At 40.2% G+C, this 20,356-nt stretch overlaps 1 protein-coding gene across 1 annotated transcript; it reads right to left on the minus strand.

Annotated features, from left to right (window-relative positions):
- Window positions 1-534: 534 nt before the first annotated feature.
- On the minus strand, window positions 535-20,252 carry kpna3 (karyopherin alpha 3 (importin alpha 4)). The gene is made up of 17 exons (XM_085920068.1): window positions 19,963-20,252; window positions 15,117-15,161; window positions 12,764-12,853; window positions 11,921-11,950; window positions 11,777-11,829; window positions 11,576-11,671; window positions 10,928-11,013; window positions 8,456-8,542; window positions 7,359-7,528; window positions 7,103-7,147; window positions 5,203-5,334; window positions 4,985-5,113; window positions 4,112-4,216; window positions 3,892-3,963; window positions 3,525-3,687; window positions 3,345-3,439; window positions 535-2,753 (listed from the first exon to the last, which is right to left on the minus strand). Exons 1-17 carry the CDS (start codon window positions 20,029-20,031, stop codon window positions 2,655-2,657), a joined length of 1,566 nt encoding a protein of 521 aa, XP_085776194.1. The 5' UTR covers window positions 20,032-20,252; the 3' UTR covers window positions 535-2,654.
- Window positions 20,253-20,356: the final 104 nt, after the last annotated feature.

Consider the following 20,356-nt stretch of genomic DNA (forward strand, 5'->3'; position numbering starts at 1 on the left):
TATATATATATATATATATATATATATATATATATATATATATATATATATATATGTGTATGTGTGTATGTGTGTGTGTGTGTGTGTGTGTGTGTGTAAATAGAACGGCAAAGAGAGATACACATCACATTTTTATACAAGCCAAGAGTGTTGAAAGTACTGTGAAGGTGCACCTTCTTCTCCCCCAAGTTTCGGTTTCATTTTTGTCAGTGAACATAAAAGCCTGGAAACGAATGAGGCCACACTGAAAAGAAACTAAATAATACCATCTAAAAAAAAAAAAAAAAAGTCTCGGTTGTGAGAGTCTTCAGAAAAAAATAATGTCAAAACATTATGCGTAATAAGTTGTCATTTTCTTAACAGTTGTGACTATGATGAAAATGTTATGAGAATAAAGCGATTTGATACGGTCAAACGTCACTTTTCTTTGAAAAAAATGTACTGTTGCGTGGGGAAAAACATTGCATATATACGTGTATATACAATTTTTGCACAACATTCATATATTGTTGTAATACTATGAATTCTTCTGGATTTTCTTTTAACATAAACTAACATTTCTTGTGACCCCCCCCTCATAATATTGCAAAATATACTTTTTTTTTTTTTTTTGGTTGTGTCACTTCACCAATTTTCCCCAATACTACATTCAGACTACTTCTAGTACCGCTTTACTTTTCTTTTGTTTTCTAATATTGCAACTTTATTCTCCAAATGGAATGTTATACGGAAAAACTCGCAACGCTATGAAAAACAGCTTTTTGAAAAAGTTCAACGTAGTAAAAATAAATTTGCTTTTTTTTTCCCCACGTAGCATTTTTACTCTATTACCCCAGCATAACATTTTCTTCAGAATACATTTTGGATAATTTTACATTCTTTTAGAAGCTACAATGTTATCATACCAGGAAGACAATTACAAAAATGTTGTAATTTTTGTATTAAGAGAATATGACAGAATTTTGATATGAAAAAGTTGTAATATGAAAAAAATAGGACTTTTATCACAATAACAAACTCAATTATATCTTCATCCTAATTTTTTTCCAATTTAACAGCATCACCTCATTGTTTAAGTCAGGACTTTAGTAGAATAGTCGTCAGATTAAGAAATCCACATTTCACAAGTGTTATTTGTCATATTTACTTTTCTGCTCATAAATTTAAACCTAAAAATATTTTGTGGGCAAAACAATTGTCCTCAAACAAGAAAAACGTAATGCTAAAAGCTATGAGAATAAAGACAATTTTACTAGTAAAAAGTACCACAAAATGCACCACTACAAAATTTGTACAACTTTTTCCGCATAACATTTTAACTTAATGTGAAACTTTACACGTTTTTTTTTCTTTCTTTTCTCGTGATGTTCCAACTTTTTTTCTTGTAGCTTTTTTTTCTCTCAACTCCCATTTCTTGTGATTCGGGTGACTTTTTCCTCAAAATTTTCCTTTTCTCCAGTGGTTTTAGCAGTCCGCCCTATACTCATAAGATTAAAATATGGTGAAGCTCCAAACAAAACGCAATTGGAAGATCCAACCAGAAGTAACCACATCATGAACTGAAACTTACAAGAAAAAAATAATAAGAAATAAAATTCAATTCATATATACCAAATATTCAATTCAGCCCAGATTTAGCAAATTGTGATATAATCCCCACCTCCCCTGTGGCCCCCACCACCAACAACTTTGAATTTCACATTACAGGGGAATCATGAGCAAATAGGACGTCCAGTGCAGACCAGTCGGCGGGAGGAGACGCTACAGTGGTCACAGAAGGTTTCTGCACTTCCTTCCCAGTTACCTCTTTTCTTACTCTGCCAAGTCCTTCTTAGCAGCTAGTTCAGTTTTAATTAAACAAGAAAAAATAAAAATGATGGCAGTTACTTCACTTTTGTGGAAAAGGGCTTTAGTACACGCCGCTGAATAATTCAATTAAAGTCACATTAAAAAAAAAAAAGTGACATCATGAAGTCCGTCCGGTCAAGTCTGTCTGCCACCATTGGAGCCCTTTCACGCTCAGTGGAGTGGGGAGCGAAGGTGAGGTGATATATCCGTGGTTAATTATGGCTAATCATTACTTGGAGGGGTGGGCTAGGTGCCTGGGGGTTAAACCTTTTGACCTGAATAGTGGGTGTGTTTGTACACCAAGTGTGTGTTTGTGTGAGACAAAAGGAGGGCAATAAAAACAAAACAGCAGTATTTCTCTCCCATTTGTGATATGACGGCTTCCAAAAGAAGTGTGCGCACTAATTGTGTGTCAGTGAGGGAGACGACCAACTTAAATGTGCTAGTGTACATTTTGGCGATCAAACGTTGCCACTGACGATGCTGTTTTGGCCTTCCCGTTTTCTGCGTTGTTGTGATATGTCGAAGCAAAAATCCTTCTTGGGATGCAGGCTGGCAGATGGTGGCAAGGAGTGACCATTACAAAAAATGCTAAATGCAACCCCCACAGTGCAGAGGTGGTGGTGGGGGCCATAAATCCATCAGTGACTGTGAGTATCCACGTTGAAGTCAATCTTTCCATATCGGGGTGCCAGATTTGAGGCGAAATGGATGCATGTCATCATGGGGAGGGGGTGGAGATTATAGAGTACCCGTGCAGCTGGTTGAAGCAAATATCCTGGCTTTTGTTTTTTTTCCTTCTCTTTTCAGAAATTAAACTCCTTTGCCTGCATGTTGGAAGGAGGGTCAAAGTTGAAGGTTCCTCCTTGAGTGCTTTCCGGGATCAAGCTGGAATCTTCATCGATCTAAAAGGGGTAGGGGAGACCCACGGTGAACTTCGACGTGATTGGAATAAGAATCGATCATCAGAAACTTATACAAACGGTGCTGCCCGATGACATTGCTTCCATACAACATAGTAAAAGAGAACTAAATTACCCTTGGGAATATTAACACTATTAGTGGATAATGTAAAACGCAAGGGATAATATTGGCAGTCTGGAAGTATTTTGATTTGGTTTGCTATGACAGCGCAATAACTACTTGTGCAGTCTGGGCGTATTGAACGGAATATTTCTGTTGTTGATTTCAAGATTAGACTACGTGGGCCATATTATATTGCAGGGTAGACCATATAAAAAATAAAAACAGTCATTGAAAAAGTACAGTGGATGACCAAGAGGTGGAGTTTTCTCATCACTCATTCACTGGTGAGTTAAACACCACTGCGACACGATGTTGCACATTTTACGTCAATGGCGAACTGAGCAGCATCCTGCCTTCACAACTAGCGGTATTAGAAACAACGACTAGATCTAGTATTAGGTTTCAGGACTGTGGCACTGGGGGAATAGTGTCTTATATCTGTGGATTCCGGTGACTTTGCGTGAACTTACGTCATCTCCTGAAAAGTACTGATCAATAATCTCGAAGGCTAGTTTGTAGATGTCCTCGTTTTCATGTTGCTGCAAGCTTTCGATCTTCTCCAAACCTGAGAAATTGAGAGAGAAAGGGGGATGTAGGGCTAAAAAAATAGCAAAGTAACACAAAACAAAATGCCGCGGCACACCACGCACCACCACACTCTTCGATGATCTCGGCGATGGTGCTGGCTTCGTCGCCCGCCATGATGAGGATGTTCTTGAGGCCGTCCAGAACAACCTGCACAACCTGGGGGTCCTTCACCAACATCAAGTTACAGAATGGAGGGATGACATTCTTCTCCACCAGGTACTCCACCTACACAAAACACATAATATTCACAACTTATTTGCTTACAAGAGTGGAAGATCAATCAACATCACCTATAATGTGCTCCTTGAACAATGATTTATTAAAAAATACAGTCAAACTGAGTTAAAAGCTTGGTTATAGACTCAAATTAAAATTCATAATTCAGAATTACTATCACTGTACGTGCACGCCTCTCTCAAAACAACTCACCTGGTCTTTCCTTCCACTGATCGTGAGGTTGCTGATGGCCCACGCAGCTTCCTTCTGAGTGCCAAAGTCCCCCTGTGGAGAGTCAGGCTGTCACTAAGACGTACGTGACAAGGTTATTCCTATCACACAGGCTGTAGGGCCCAGTCGGCACATCGTGGTACAATATAGCAATAATACTATAATCCCTGAAGGAATATGGAAGAAAAAAAAAAAAGGAGACCTTGGCAAGTTGGTGAATGATCATGGGGATGAGTCCAGCATCGATCACAGCTTGGACCTGTTGCTGGTTCCCAGCTGTAATGTTGGACAAGAACCACACTGCTTCCTACAAATCACATACAAAAAAAAAACAAGAGCAATTTTAAGTTCAAACAATCCTTCATACATTATACACAAGAACTACATACCACGGAGCATGTGACTGCCATTTTGAGTTATTTATAAAATTGGTGTCATCCCAAGTCCTTTATTGAGTATGGCCTTGATTCAGTGGCTATTATAAAACATTGCCACATACAAGTCGTTCCTCTTTGGTGCTTTGAATGAGTTTTTTTTTTTTTTCTTTTCCCCCAAATATTTTTGAGACGTCTTACTTTGCTTGTGGTAATTGAACGCACCTCAAGGTGTACCTACGAGTTTTAGTGAACTGGGGTTTTAGTGAACTGGGCGTCTTACTTCTGATTTAGAAAAAGAGCCACCAAAAAAACAATATTTTATAAGAAATTTGATTGTTATTGTGCCAACAGTAATATAACCATATATGTGCCTATAAAGATAACTGTGGATAGTTTAAAAAAAAAAAAAAAAAAAGCATAGACGGACAGTTCCTTTAAAGAGCTGTATTGTATTGTATTGTATTTGATTCCACAAGGATTCCAATACTTGAAGTGGAAGTCTAGTCAAAACGTTCTTTAAAATAATACGATTTATGCAGTCCCTCAAGTCTAAACAGAGTATTGTGATCTGGAACAGTTTTTGAAAATCAACTAACTGAGGTCAAACGTGCGATCCAGAGCAGATTGCATGGTGGTTCAATAACAATCCTTCATGTGAAGGTAAAGCTCATATCTGTTGTGTCCCGTGCTTGTGGTACCTTATTGATCTTTTCTTTAGGGTGTGTGAGCAAGTTGGGGAAGTATCTGAGGACCTCGCAGTTGAGAACGACTTGCGTCTGCTCGTCAGTGCCGGTTACGATATTTCCCACTGCTCGCAGAGCTGCAGTCTACATGTTGAGACATAGCAAAGGCAATATTTAGGTATCACATTATCAAACAGATTGATTCATTCATTCATTTGAGTCTGGAGTCTCACCTGCACTTTCACTTCCTGGTGGCTGAGGAGAGGCACAAGAAGTGGAACGACACCAGAGTCAATAACCATCTGGATCTGCTCATTGCCACCGTCCGTTAGGTAGGACAACGCCCACACTGTGTCAACAAGGATCTAAATGGACAAAATGTCAACACATTATGCCAGGTGCACACCCAGCAAGTCTGCTGAACTCGGCGGACTGGACGATCGAAAAACGCATTGTGTTGGAAATTGACCCTTGCACACCTATCGACTATTCAGAACTCCTTAAAGTTATAAAGCGAATTGGTCTAAATTGTTTTGAAGTTAATCGTGACATGTTTCTTTGAGAGTTGAATTAACCTGAATAGTTTAGGCTTGAGAGAACTTTTACATGTTGGTACTAGTTAAAAAATTTGACAAAAGCCACAAATACTCAATAATCTCTTTGAAGTCAATTCGTATTGTAAAATGACTCTCCTTGTAACAAGAAACTCACTGCATCATACCCTCTCGATTTGAACCATTCCTTAAACTGGTGTCTCACTGAGCGGTGATTGATTGTGATTGCTTGCGAACACCGCAATTGTTGCGTTTTCGTCAGGGTTCGTAAAAGGTTGTAAAATTGTTCAGAGTCTTTGAAGAAATGTTGAACTTGTTCAAAATGTCCTCATAGTATATTCTTACACTGTATGTGTATAAACACACATATGCACACACAGGTTCTCGAGTAGTGCCTTAACATGCAAGTTTTATTTGTCCCGTGAGCATCATCTCAAATCAAAATACTCATGTCAATAAACTTTTTTTCATTTAATTGAACGTCATTTATTGTAATAAAAACAAATGAATGACATCAATAGAAAAAAAAAAGTATGAAACAGTTTTTGTCACATTGCATCAACTGAATGCTTCTCTTTCTAGTCTGGATTGGCCACACGGAGGCAGTAAAAGACAGACAGATGGAATATACGTATTGCTTCTACCAGCTTTATGGATTAAACCTGAGTTCTAAGCACATGCAGTCCTTCCTGATTGCAACAGCCAATCATATCGCAGCTGGACGTATCCTGCCTTGAACTCACCTGCCTTGAACTCACCTCCCTTAGCTCATTAGGGCAGCACTAATATTAGTCGTTATATGCAGAGGATAAAGGATATCGCATATAAATGTGAGTAATGCTTAATAATTAATTATAAATAAAAATAAAATTTAATAATTGTTAATGTAGTTGCACAGTTTGTTTTCACTATGGGCATTTGGAAATTCATACTGAGCGTACACAAGTTCAGGTGTGGCCGTTGGAAAATTCAGTAGGTTGCTCGATTTTGCCTTTCGGAAATTCAGTGCACCAAAATCGAAGTGCCACTCAGTGCTCAGCCTGGAGACACTTTGTGCCAATGCTAGCTGCATTCAGAAATTAATGGGAGCGGAGCGCACTCCTCTACGACCACGCTCACTCGCAAAGTAGTGCACGGGCATCAGTGTGAATTTCTGAACAGATTTCTTGTTGTTGTTGTTGTTGTACGGTTAAAAGCATGGCAACAAAGATAGAAATTTTGGTTAGCATTACGCTACCTTACAAAAAAGCCAATCCACAGTGGCTTTAAATATACAAGGTGTATTTTATGTTAATTTTGACAATCAATTTTAACTTGGAGTGGCATTAAGTAGTCTTGAGTTTTTTTTTTTTTTTTTTAAACCTTTGCCAAAGTGCTGCTACTACAAAGGGACTGAAATGGAGTTCACTGCTACTATGTTCATATCAAGTTTGAACTCATAGGTCAGACAAAGAAAAATTTGATGAAAAAAAGAAATCACCAAAGATAAATCACAGCTCATATCACCGAACAATTGAAAATCCGGGAATGTGATACAATCAGGATTATGGAATGGAACTACCTTTTGTTTGATACTTACATTTATATCTGTGTGATGGATTAGCACACAGAGGGCAGGCAAAATCTGTGTGGGAGAGAGAGAAGAGCAGTTTAGATGACGGCTGGACGAGGGAGGAGGGGTTTTTGCATCAAAATATGAAGTCAAAACGATGCAGAGTCAGGAGAAGAAAACAACAAAGATGAAGTAGCTGTCAAGTGCCAGGCTACAATGTTTCAAAAAACATCCCCTGTGGTGGGACAAGACAGACAATCTCTGGCTCATTCAAGCATTTTACCTCTTGCACTGTCTCCATGGGCGGGGGCGGGTCCTTATTGCGGCACAGGTTGACGATGACCCACGTGACGTTGCGCAGGAAGGTGATGGGGATGGAGGGGTCAATGAAGGAGAGCAGTGGCTTGACCACGCCCAGGGAGATAACATAATCCCTGCACTGTGGCCCGTCACCTGGACCGGCAAAAAGTACAACTCAAGGTATTCAGGCACGAGAAAGAAGTTTCTATTTTCCAATGAAAAGTATACAACTCCATATTTTTACATGAAGCGGTAATTATTTTAGTACCGTATTTTCCGCACCATAAGGCGCACTTAAAAGCCTTTAATTTTCTCCAAAAAACGAAGGTGCGCCTTTTAATAAGATGTGCCTTTTGTGTGGATCGAATTCCAAAATCTGTAAAGTTGTTTTGTGTGGCTTCCGCAATGTACAGGCGAATTATGAAGACCCGATAAACCAATCAGAGGACATTACGTTTTACATAGATCGAGGCGATAAACCAATCAGAGGACTTCACGTGACACGAGTACGTACCCCCGCCGCCATTGATAAATAAATAATCTCGTTTGTGCAAAGAAAACAGCATTAGGACCCTCTAAAATGGCACAGACAAAGAGACATACTTACGAGGCACAATTAGAGCTTTCTGGAAAGCCAGGATCATTGCAGAAGAGCAACGTGACAACAACGAGACAATGACGAGAGGGAACTTGGCATGTTTAATGGCAAACTTGCCCAACTGTTTCATTTGGATACAGAAGATGAGGACTTGGACGGATTTGCGTGTGAATAACGAGTAACAATAATGTGAGTACAGTAGAGTACCTGATCAAACAGTAGAATAAAGTACAACTGAACTCACTGTCTTGCTCCCGTGACGTTTTTTGTTTTGTTTACCCTGCTATGCATAAATACAAAATAGACCCTGCAATTGAGTCTGCGCCTTTCAAGCTGAAGCCCCATATGGTGCGAAAAATACGGTAATAGAATTGGGATTAAAAAACATTTACAGTACTAAATTGTGAATGAGTACAACAACAAAAATACTCAAATACAAGAGTTGATATTAATATTTGCACAAGTGCACACAGTCTACTGACCTATAATGTTTCCCAAAGCCCAAACAGCTTGTTCACATACGTTCTGATGAGGCGAGCGGAGCAGTCGCAGGAACAGCGGCACTGCATCTGAAGACACACAAGCATCATCCTTGAGCACTCAATGACAAAACATTAACCACATAGTGCAGCAGCCAAAATCAAAAGAGCAAAATCAAGCAGAAAGAAATACTAGGGAGAGACACAACAATCAGTTAATTTATTTTGCAGAATTCTGTGACCTCATCTTTTCTCTGAAATAAGGTGTACATAAAAGTCCCAAAGAACCACAGAAGTAGCTCATCAGCCTGTTGTGAAAATAGCATCCCAGTGATGGGGCATTGTGATTACCTAGCAATATTGTTTGTATTGTAAATTGTTTAAGTGATCTTTGGAAATAAATAGAAAATAAAGCATTGGTATTTATATGTTTATCCATTGTGGGTGAAAGCATTGGCGTTTTTTTTATTTTATTTTATGCGTATTTAATGATAGAATGTGGTTTGATCATCTAAGTCACAAGACGAAACAGAATCCACTTAAATTAATATTTTACAAAGAATTTCATATGCAGATTTTTATCGATTCCCTTCATCAGGGTAGTGAGGAAAAAGTGAGCGAACGCTTCGGCAGCAATAACCTCAACCAAATGGTTCTGTAGTTGCAGATCAGACATGCACAACAATCAGGATGGATTTGGGACCATTGCTCTTTACATAACAGTGCATAAGAGTTGAGCAAAATTCCTGGGAGGTCTTGTGTGAATAGCTCTCTTGAGGTCATGCCAGAGCACCTCATTCAACCCAACCAGTTGGGGTCAAGTTAGGAACTGACCCTTTGTCTTGACCCTGTTAATCCGTAAGGAGACCAATCCTAACATTACACGCCAAAACAGTCCAACCAATTGCGATCTTGTGGGTGGAAAAAGGAAACCCTCGGCCCACTGATCTTTCGCAATAATCTGGAGAGGGCGCCCAGATTACCGAGCATATCCTCAGAACACCCTAGAATGGTTGGCTGTTTGGCGTGACAAGCTATGATGATGAACCAACCAGTTGAGGTCAGGACTTCGAAACTAAACATCTTCAAGTTCATCAATCCATGGTTAGAGAAATTCAACATGGAGAAGTGGCCCTTCTAATTAAGATTGCAAGAGCAGATCACAGAAAGCCCAATATGGTGAAAAAAAACAAAAATAGTCAGTTGAGGACAACTGGCACATGCCACCACCATTGTGGACAAATCTACCGTACGACAAAATGAAACAAAAATGGGGTTGATAGGAGAACACCAAAGAGAAAGCCAAAATATGCTTGCAGACAGATGAAACCTAAGTTGAATTGTTTGGAAGAACACAGAATGCCATGTGTGGGGGGAGGAAAATGGTACATCACACCAACATCCATACATGACAATAAAGCATTCCGGCAGGAACATCATGGTGTGGTCATGCTTTGCTAACTTAGGGCCCGGACAACTATTATCAATAGAAAAAATAAAGTCACAAGTTTATAAAGATAATTTGTAGTGAGGCAGTTGAAACTGCTAAGGGCAATGATCCAAAACACAGGAGGCAATCAACAACAGAGGGGCTTCAGAAGATAATACACATTTCAGAGTATATCAGAAAAAGTTTTGAACGCAATCTGATTGCGAGGCTATGTAATGATCTCAAGAAAGTTATTCATACCAGAATTTCCAGGAATATTGCTGAACTGCAACAGCTTTATAAAAAGAAATGGTCCAATATTCATTCATTCATCCTGATTGTGCAGGCCCGATCAACATCTACAAGAAAGCCGTTTTGAGGCCGTGTGTACAAAAGATGGTCAATCAGTTATTAAATACATTTACATTTCCCATTCCTATTTACATGTTATGTTCTATGAAAAATAAAATACAATTGCTTGTTGAAGTGGTCTGTTTATTTTTCTTATTTAGATGATCAGACTACTTTTTATTAGCATTTTTTTTTTTTTACAGAACGTTGAGAAAGTCCAAAGGGTTCACGTACAGTACTCTTCCATCCCACTGTAGTTCCAAAAATGTTTGTGACCTGCGGTCTATGCTAAGACCACTACGGCATTAGTCTTTTAGGCACCATTACACAGCTCTATGCAACATTTCCATAGAAACAGAACTTCAGAGGATTCACCCCAATATTTTGCCAGACTTCAATTGCAACCTTAACTAGTCCACCAGTGACTAGTGGAATCAGTAAACCTGTATTACTTGCATTGTAAAGTAATTGCTGAGTGTTGCTAGACTTTGTTTACATTAACATGATCATCAACTACAACCTGCAAGCTGTTTTATGTTGTTATATGTGCTCTGTTAGTTGCCTGTGAAGAGGTTTTGTTGAGCAAATTCTTAAGTCTAGATAAGATAACACTAAAACAAAATGTATGATTGCTGGGCAGTCTGCCGCAAACACAAATAGCTGGGGAACACTGAGGGGTGGTCAGGTCAACTTACTGGATTCAACCACAGCTTGAGTCTGCGCTGACGTCCCAGAGGCAATGTTGGTCAGGGCCCAAGCTGCCTCGAACTGAAGAGAGGGGCTGTGGGACAGCAACAGAAACACTTATTTTGTCATTTGGGAAACAGGAGGAGGGGGTGATAAAAGGCGGACAAGCATCCCAAAGGAGTGACGTGATATGCAAACAAGCATTGTCTAAAGCAGTGCTTCTCAAATATTTTCTGCTATGCTCCTCCAAGGGAGGACCAAATATTTCTTGCCCCCTCCAACTCGCCACAATAGCAAGAAAGCGTATCAATTGTCTATAAAACTGCAATAAGTACACCTCTGCAAAACATAGTTAACTAATTCATATGATCCCTAGGGTCACACACGGGGAGGGGGGGGGGCACTATTTGAGAATCACTGGTCTGTCGAATGTAACACCAACGGGTACTTCGTGTTAACATGACACTAGTCACTCCTCCTCCAAATTCCTTCAATCCAGTTATTCATCCGCTCATCCACGGTGAACACGGGGTCCCGGGAATTCCGGACCTCCGAAAGGCAAGAATGCTGTTATATTTGGCCCGGTCCTGCCAACTGGCTGCTGCATTTCCTCAACACTCACACAGATGCACACCAACACTGTGTTTCAAACTCACTTGTCGTCTCGTTCCAGGCAATTGACTAAAGCAGGCAGGATACCAGACTTTATTAAGTCGTCAATTGGGGGGTTTCTGTCGCTGGAGAGCAATTTTCTGACAGATGAGAAACACGCTCATGTTAAAAATGAACTGGGGGTCACAACATGCATTGGCACTTCTGTGTGTGGGTAAATGAGAGTGCGTGTGGGAATTTGTCACCTGGCCGCCTGCACGGCGCTGAGCTGGATAACCGCGTTGTCACTGGTGGCATTCTGCAAGCGAGAGAAAAGAAGCCGGGCATGACTGACAAACAGCTAAGGCGTCTCACGTGTATATTTGCGAAAACATTAAGGCAGCTCTTACCAGTAAGATGGCATCAAGTGTAACATTTTGCTGCAAAAGAAAAAAGGAGGACAAAATGAGATACTAGCGCAGGGATGTTGACGCTCAAAAATTTGGGTTAAGGCTATATTCCAAAACATCAAGGTCAAATGATTCCCATGCTTTTTAAAGCGTAAATGTCAGGTCAAGAAAATGCAGCTTCAGAGGGGGTCGTCGCTTGAGTGCAAAATGTAAAACCGCTTAGTCATCGCAACAGTTTATAGAATTTCTTTCGGATCATGCATGTTTTTCTACTTTCCAGATTTGTCTAAAAATGTCTAGCTTAGCTTTCAAAGCCATCAGGCACCTGTTTTGATATTTTTGTCTTTTTGTTTTGGGGGGAATCCCTGGCGCAGATGCATGGCTTGAGCCGGGCAATTTGTTGATATATGAAATATAGAATGGCCAAGCTAAACAAATATTGCCATTTGTTTTTAGGGAGATTTTTTTTTTTAAGTTTCTAAAGCAATTCAACCCTTTAAAATTTTAATTTGGACTGCTGGCGTTCAACTTTTAGTCATCTGCTTCAGCTTGAAATATATATGTGAATCAGAAGAAAAAAAATGTCTTGATTGGTGGGTGAGCACAGTTGTCGACGAATATTTTAAAATCATTCAAAAGTTTTTTTTTTTTTTTTTTAATGGGGTAATGAAAGCAATGTGTATGTTGTAAACCACTGTTTCCTTTTTTGTATGGTGTAGAAATATGTCACAGTCCTTAATATTTATCTTTGGACAGCAAACTGGTAGACACTGAATCAATTAGTGCAGTCCATTTGCCTCAATTGCTCCAGGAGACAATGCAGGACAATAGACCACTATTTACCCCTTTGAAGTCTGAGTCGACGTCAGAGTCCTCCAGACTCTCCTCCTGTGGGACGTTTCTCTTCTTCAGTAGGTGCTCGTCTCGTTTGTTCTGGGAACGAGACAGAAGTCATGAAAAGATGAGTGGGGGCGGAAGGCGTTAATGCATTCATGAATTCTTAAAGCCCAGTGAATGCAGGCCATCCTCATGAAAGTATTCCTTTTGTTTCTAAGGGGGGTACAAGAGACTTCAAAGTTAATAGTTCCAAAAATATGAGCCTGCATCCTTACTGACAGGGAGTTGAGACACATAGACTGTGAATGTGCTCTCTCTCTCTCTCTCTCTCGTTCTCTCTCCCTCTCTCGAAGAGATTCCCTTGGCCTACATTCTTGTGCATCACGCCGCTGTGCGTCAGCGATGACTAATCAGCCTACTGCACTGTTTTGGTCCTGACCCGATCCAGCTCTGTGGAATGTGCTAGACGCCAAAGCAACTCAGCACTGCTCGGCCATGACGTGCTAACGTTGCTGCTTTTTACCCGCGAGCCCCATACGCCCGCTAATCGTACAAGTGCTTACTGACACAAACTCCCGCTGCCATTTATTTTGTACTGCAATTAAACAGAGCGCCCACACACTGCTGTACCAAAACATGTTGATGTGGTTCAAGTAGAGTGTTTGCAATTTGGCCTGTCTTAACCTTAGCGTGCATTGACAACACAGCGTTTCATATAGACTGTTGTTAGCGCATCCTGTGCTCATCTATTCTATATACTACATAAAGTCCGGAAGCGTGTGTTTACCCTGATATTGTTGACAAAATATTTTGAATGAAAATACAGACTTCAACAAAAGCACACACCATCATGGTCCACACTACATGTGGAAATGAAAGTTAAAAAGCTAAAGTAAAGTTAATAAAGCTTTTACAATAGGAATAGTTTGAAACGAGAGCTGATCATTCTTATTTCCATGTCTTAAGGTAAAAATATAAAAATATTTAAAAAAAAATTTTTTTTAAATGGAAATGCTAACAAATTGTAGATTTAGAGGCTCATGAAGTCTTGCGGTACGTTGGGATAATTGTCTTGATATTGTGTTAGTACTGTGTTGCTCCATACAGAGAGACCTTCTGGATCTTGCACATCTTTGCATTGCAAGAAATGCGTTGATTTAAAAAAATAAAAATAAAAAAAATAAAAGTGTTTTGGCAATCAGGTGACTGTGTTTGACAGCAATTTCTCTTGCTTTGGAAAACGATTAAGTCATTGATGAAATTGTCGTGGCTAAAAACTATATAATAAATGTATTAAACTAATTAAATATATTACATCTAAACATTTTCTTTGCAAACCTTTCAGTTTGGTACAAAATTGGGATGGTTCATAAAAAAAAAAAATTCTAAATTGGCTGATCTGATGCATGACAGCTTGATGTTTAAAAAAAACCTGCCTCATAAAATGTATTGAAATATATTTTTGTTATTAATAAAGCAATCATGAGGACGTTGCAAAATATCTGTCTTTGTTCCAGATGTATTTGTGAACCGCACTGTGCGTCAGCCCTAATGCTGATGTTCTTTTATAATGTAAGAGAGCCAGCTCAGAGGAATAAATGTGACATTTAATCTTCCAAAAATATTTCATTCAAACTAAGACTTACTTTGAAATGGATTTTAATCTTGATAGATCTAGCAGACACTGCGAGGAACAGGATGAAACAAAAATGAAAACAACTTCTTTGCTACTTTGGGAATCAAAATGGCCCCACAGGGTAGTAACCATTCAAGTTACTTCTTCTGAGGGACTCCCTATTACAGTGGATGGAAGGGAAGAAAGATTCTTCACGAAATGACTGATTCTTTTGGCAGAGCTGCAATCCGTTGATAGATGCACTTCCTTATAAAGTTCGGCGTGTCAGTGACAGGCATTACGGGGGCTGCATCATTCACATGACTTTCTTAAAGTGATAGGCGCATTAACGCGAGGCTTCTTACTGATGAGCTCGACACATGCGCCGACATCGGTGTTGCCGTACCAATTACTATGAAGCATGTATTTCACTGAGCAACAAAGGTTAGCAAGGGTTCGTGCACAACCTCAATGTTGAAACGGTCGCAAAGATGTTTCACGACAGTTTTAATAGTCGTCGAGAAAACACTTTGAAAAAAATTTCAAACTTTTTGGAACCCTGACAAAATACCAATATTTGCTATGTATGCAAACACTCGCAGCTCAGTGGCATATGGGCTTTAGAAAGCACCTTGGAGATGTTTGTGTAAAGATACCCATTTACCTTATTTGGTGGTGGTGTGTGTGTGTGTGTGTGTGTGTGTGTGTGTGTGTGTGTGTGTGTGTGTGTGTGTTGCACCTCACCTTTCTCAACTCCACTGTCACCTCATTCCGATGCCTTCGCATAGTCTGTAAGAGAGGGGGGGGGGGGGGGGGTAACAGTTAATACATCTTTAATTATATAGCGCTTTCATTTGGATAACTTGCCCCAAAAAGTGAGTTCAACTGGAAAAGAAGCGCTCTGCACCACTATTACATCAAAAATGTCACAGAAACCAGGATTACAAAGAGGATAACGATTAATTAGCTCACAAGGTTAACTACTCATTGTGAAATGTGGACTTTTATAATTGAACACAAAGTGGCTACACTTACATGAGGCCAAGACTTACAAGTTCAGCTCCTGGTTTATTATACCTTCAGCCATCTAAAGGAATATCATTTAATTGATGCTAACAAAAGTGAATGTGGATAAACTGCATCGATTTAGGATTCTTGTGAGTCAATGTTTATAATTATCAGTGAACAAACAAAAACCTTGGAGTCAGCGCTCATTATAGCACAGAAGTGAGGAGAGACCAGTTGGAGTAATTGCTGTATTTGAGCCTCTGTTGACGTTTGCCGTTTGAGATCTTGTGACTCTTTCAAAGGGTTCATGTTGCCTTCCCAAATAGCCTCTTGCATAACGTCCTCACAGTCGAAACTCTGGAGGCTACAAAGGTGTCGCCCCACAAACCACTGCTGGCCAACACATAATGAGACGAAAATTAATTGATGGGAATAAGTGGACAATGAAAAACAATTCATGCGTCAGTGTCACGACCCAAAGTTCTCTTTGATCGATTTTTCCCCCACTTTAAAACTGATAAACACAAGAAACTGAGAAGACCGAACCACCTTGAACTCATCAGTAACAACAAAACACTGACAAAAAACAACAACAATGGAGGAGAGTGAGTGTGTGCTCAATCTATTTAACTGCATGCGGTCACATTTTTAGACCATAGGAGAGTTTGGGCAGCAAGAAACCAACTCCGACAGCAACATGGAGACTATGGCGTATGATGAGACTGCATCCACAGCTGAGGTACAGCAACAGGTAAGGTAACGTTAGCATGCGGGTGGATGACAAACCAATCAGAAACCAGCAGTAGTTTATATCATTTGTGTTGTTGACTTGTGCTTGAAACTTGGGTTGTCCAGGACCTAGAAATAGTGTAGGGTACTACTTTGTATTCAGGGGTAGGGGGAATAGTTTCATCTCATTCGAATAGCACTAAAGAGAAAATAAAGCACTCTATCCATCTCATTCATATATCCCATGATCCTTTGCGTGAGATGTGGGACGCACAGGTAAAGTGAAACCAGTGTTTTATTTCTATGGGAACTGTTGGTGTGACTCCACTTTGTATGACTGGTGACAGACGTTAACAATGTAGGGACGCCAGTTGGTAGAGAAAACATTTCAATCTCGCTACCTGCGAATCTAGCGAGCTAAAGGATAACATAAAAAGGCGACCAGAGCTAAGTTGCAGTCATGCCTAACTACATTCCAAACTGTCGCTGCAGACGTGAGGCGTCAGAAAATCTCTGAGGCATACCAATACTGACACAGTCATAAAGTTGGTTTTCGTTTTGTTGAAAGATCTGTTTGCAGCCACTTCCCACTACATGCTAATCACGTGACTATAGCTTCATGTCTGTCATAATACTGCAATCATTCTTCAAGGTTCATGTGAACATCACAAACTAATGTCAACATCAAATGCCCGCTGCAAATATTAGAACCATCGGCTTCAATATTTTGAGTTTTATGAGTTAAACCTCGCTTAGTAAATCTTACTGACAAACATGCTAGTTACTGTTCATAAAATCCAAACTATTGTAGCGATCCTTCTGATCATTTCAGAGGTTGACAAATACTTAGGTTTGCCACACTCATTTAAACAAACAATAGCTGATGTTATTGTGGCATTGACCCAGTAAGTGGTTTAATGCAAGCGCATGAGTACAACATTCAATTCGAGCGTTGAAATGAAAAGTAGCACATGTACAACAGTTGTACATATTAGTGTAGTACACACTAATTCTTCTGGAATCTTTAGAAGCTCAGCACTGTTTCCTTGTCCGGCAAAGCCAGTTATAAACAATGCTCTTGTAGTCCCAGATTTAACTTCTTCTGCATATTTGTAAAACAACTAGCAGCGCAACAAGCTCCCAAGGCGTGCAAGACAATTTTCAAAGCCGGCCTTCAGCACACTTGGAACTATGGGCTGACCAGGTAATAGAGGTTTTACCCTCGAGTTAGTACTTTGTTTTGCCAATGGAAACATTCATACTGCATAGTCATGTTGAAGTGGGTAGGGGAGATAGCACAGCGAATTACGGAGATGGTGGGCATTGATCTGTCGATCTGGTGTAAATGATGTCACTGTGGATGGTCAGTAAAAGTGCTCTAGTGTTCACCTAAAAAGCTGTAGTGGGAGGCAGCATCAGTGATGAAAGGGAATTTTGCAAATTTGAGAGACTCACATTAACAGGATATAATGTAATAGATACTACTGATTGTACACTACACAGCATTCGTGGATGGATAGCTCATTAAAAATTGGTTATGGCCGGTCGCTCTGGAATTTCTGTAGGCTATGATATTATTGAAATGTTAAATGCTGTGAAAGATTGGCTCTGCATGGGAATTGTAGATTTTTCCTTCGCCCGACCAGCCTTCAGTGGCATTGTGATGGTGACAATTGTGAACCTAGAATGATGGATTTCCAGTTGGCTGGTCATTCCGAGAATTAATTATGGTCAGCCTAAGCGGTTCCACTGTTCTGGCATGTTTGGATTTTTTAAAGCTTCTGAGAAAAAAAAACAAAAAAAAACATCAGTGTTACTCAAACTTGAGTGCTACAACCACCTCATAGATTGTGTATGTAAATATGGGTTCAGATCATCCTAAAATAAACAAATTAAAGACAATAATAGTCATTCTGAGTCATCTACTTAAATCAGGGCTGTGTCGATCAGGCCTGTTGTCGCAATTCTACAAACAGATAAAACTCCAAGGAAGTGTTGTGCAAAGACCCCAAAACATAAGAGTAAAGCAAACATGCTGTTCAAGAGAAGCTAGGATGCCTGAAATAGCATCAAGAATGCATTGGCAAAGTCCATCTGCCAAAGCAGCCATGTGCTCGTTGCACCGACTCCCAAACAGATTCAAAACAAGCACTGACTGGACATTGAACTGGAAGTTTGAAGCTGAGTGGATTGGTTGAAGACGGGTTTTATACGCACTGTGCTGCACAAGGATTATCTCAAGATTACTAATAGAACAGTGGGGATGAATAGTGCTATTTCTTTACAAAGATTGTACTTTTGATGAATCCTATTCATTATTGTCAAATTAAGTTTTATCTTGGAAAAGCATAAGAAAGGCTTGCTGTTTTGAACACAGGAGCTAGCTGTATGCCCAGTATGTATCCGTCGCTGACTGGCTGTCTCATAGAATAATTGCATATGCCTGTATGAATGTCATCATATAAAAACACATTTGTTAGAACTACTTAAAAGCATGGAACTGCTGTTTTAAGTCTTTCACTGCTTTTGCATTATTAACCTCACCACTACACACCATTACTGATAGTAATAGACGAACTAAAATCAAAATTTCAAAAAATAGCAACTGTTCACGTTACAAATTACTTTGAAAACATTGTGTTAATTTATTGGGGCCCGAACGTTATGGAATTTTTTTTAGACCAATGCTGATATTTGAAAGAAAGAAGAAAAAAAGATAGATAGGTTATTTTACAAGTAGAACAACGGTCGATTTAATCGGCAGAATAATTATTCGGTCGGGCCTTAAAATTAGTAGCTTCTAGTTAGGCAAGGTGATATTTCAAATTCACAAAGCACACATTTTTCCCTGCTTCCGCCAAAGTTAGTTCGCCCTTTATGTTCCTGTAACCTGCCATGTCTAATAATTTCCTATTCTTTCCTTTATTATATTTATTCATTCCTGAGTATTTCAACATGTGAAGTGTATGTTTAAATCACATCACCTGACAACCAGCTACGAAATCTCTTTAGCTCTTTTTTTAACCATTATTTGTGAAAGTGAGTCCTTTTGTATCATTATTTTAGGTTCATCATGACTATATATTGTCTGATTCTTTTCTCAGCCTTTTGAAAATAACAAAAAAAGTCCATCTAGAATCTTATCTTTTAAATTTTCAATGAGAATGATACATAATTGGAATCGTCTTTATAAGATCTGACCCATAACCATTGACAGTGTTGAATACAGAGAAACATGCGCGTGAATGTAACCGTAACGTCACATGTGATTAATGCTTAATCCCGAGGCTCGCTTTAGCTAGCTCACCTGGCAAACTCAGGAGTGGCGCTTGTGATTTGCTTTTAATCAACAGAGTGTTCGCAGTTCAAATAGCGCCTGCGACAAATGTATGCAAATATTTTAATAAAGTGGTCGGAATGGAATAAAAGGGCTATCATAAGGATCATTCCACCGGCCCAGGCCCGCCCTTCGAGCAAGCCACCGGTGTCCAGCCGACTAGCCAGCAATTAGCCGCCACTGACAGCTAGCTCCATAGTTAAGCCTACATTTGATCAATTCCACCCAAACGTGTCGCCGTATCCACTCAAGAGCAACACTACGATTTTAGCAACGATAATCCTATTCGGTAGAAATGCGTGGAAATGTCCAAATTGTAAACCAACAAGGACTTTTGACAGCGGACTTTAAATGCTAACCAAGGTTAGCTCACTTGGAGCTGTAGCCGGGGCCGGGCTGCTACTCCTGGTGCTGCTTCTGCTGCTGTTCCTCCTCCTTCTCCGAGCGAGGCCCAAAGAGACCCGCTCGAAAACTACCCAAATGACCCACGGTCGTCGAATGGACTCGCCGGCTCACCTCGACATCGCGCCCCTTGTTCTTAAAGCTCTTGATGCGGTGATTTTCCAAGCCGGCGTTGTCTGCCATGGCTGTGTGCGTGAGTGTAGAGGCGGGATGGGGGGGGTGGGAGTTCTCTTCCGTTTCTCCGGCTTTCGGGATATCCTTCTTGAGCGATGAGGCTCAGGCACGGCAGCTCGTGTCCTGGTGGTGCTGCTGCTCCTGCGGGTGCTGCTGCTGCTGGGCTCCGGAGTGCAGGGCGGACGGTGACGTCACAAGTCACATAGCAAAAGTGGGCAGGGTTGCGGGCTGCTGCTGGGCTCCAGAGTGGATATGGGTGGGTAAGTGATGTCATATGTCACGTGGAAAAGTAGGCGGGGTTACTGGTGAGCGTCGGCATTGGTCGGCCATCTTA

Source organism: Syngnathus leptorhynchus, chromosome 9 (genome assembly GCF_054491065.1).
Source record: "Syngnathus leptorhynchus isolate UIUO chromosome 9, UIUO_Slep, whole genome shotgun sequence".
Classification (NCBI taxonomy): domain Eukaryota; kingdom Metazoa; phylum Chordata; class Actinopteri; order Syngnathiformes; family Syngnathidae; genus Syngnathus; species Syngnathus leptorhynchus.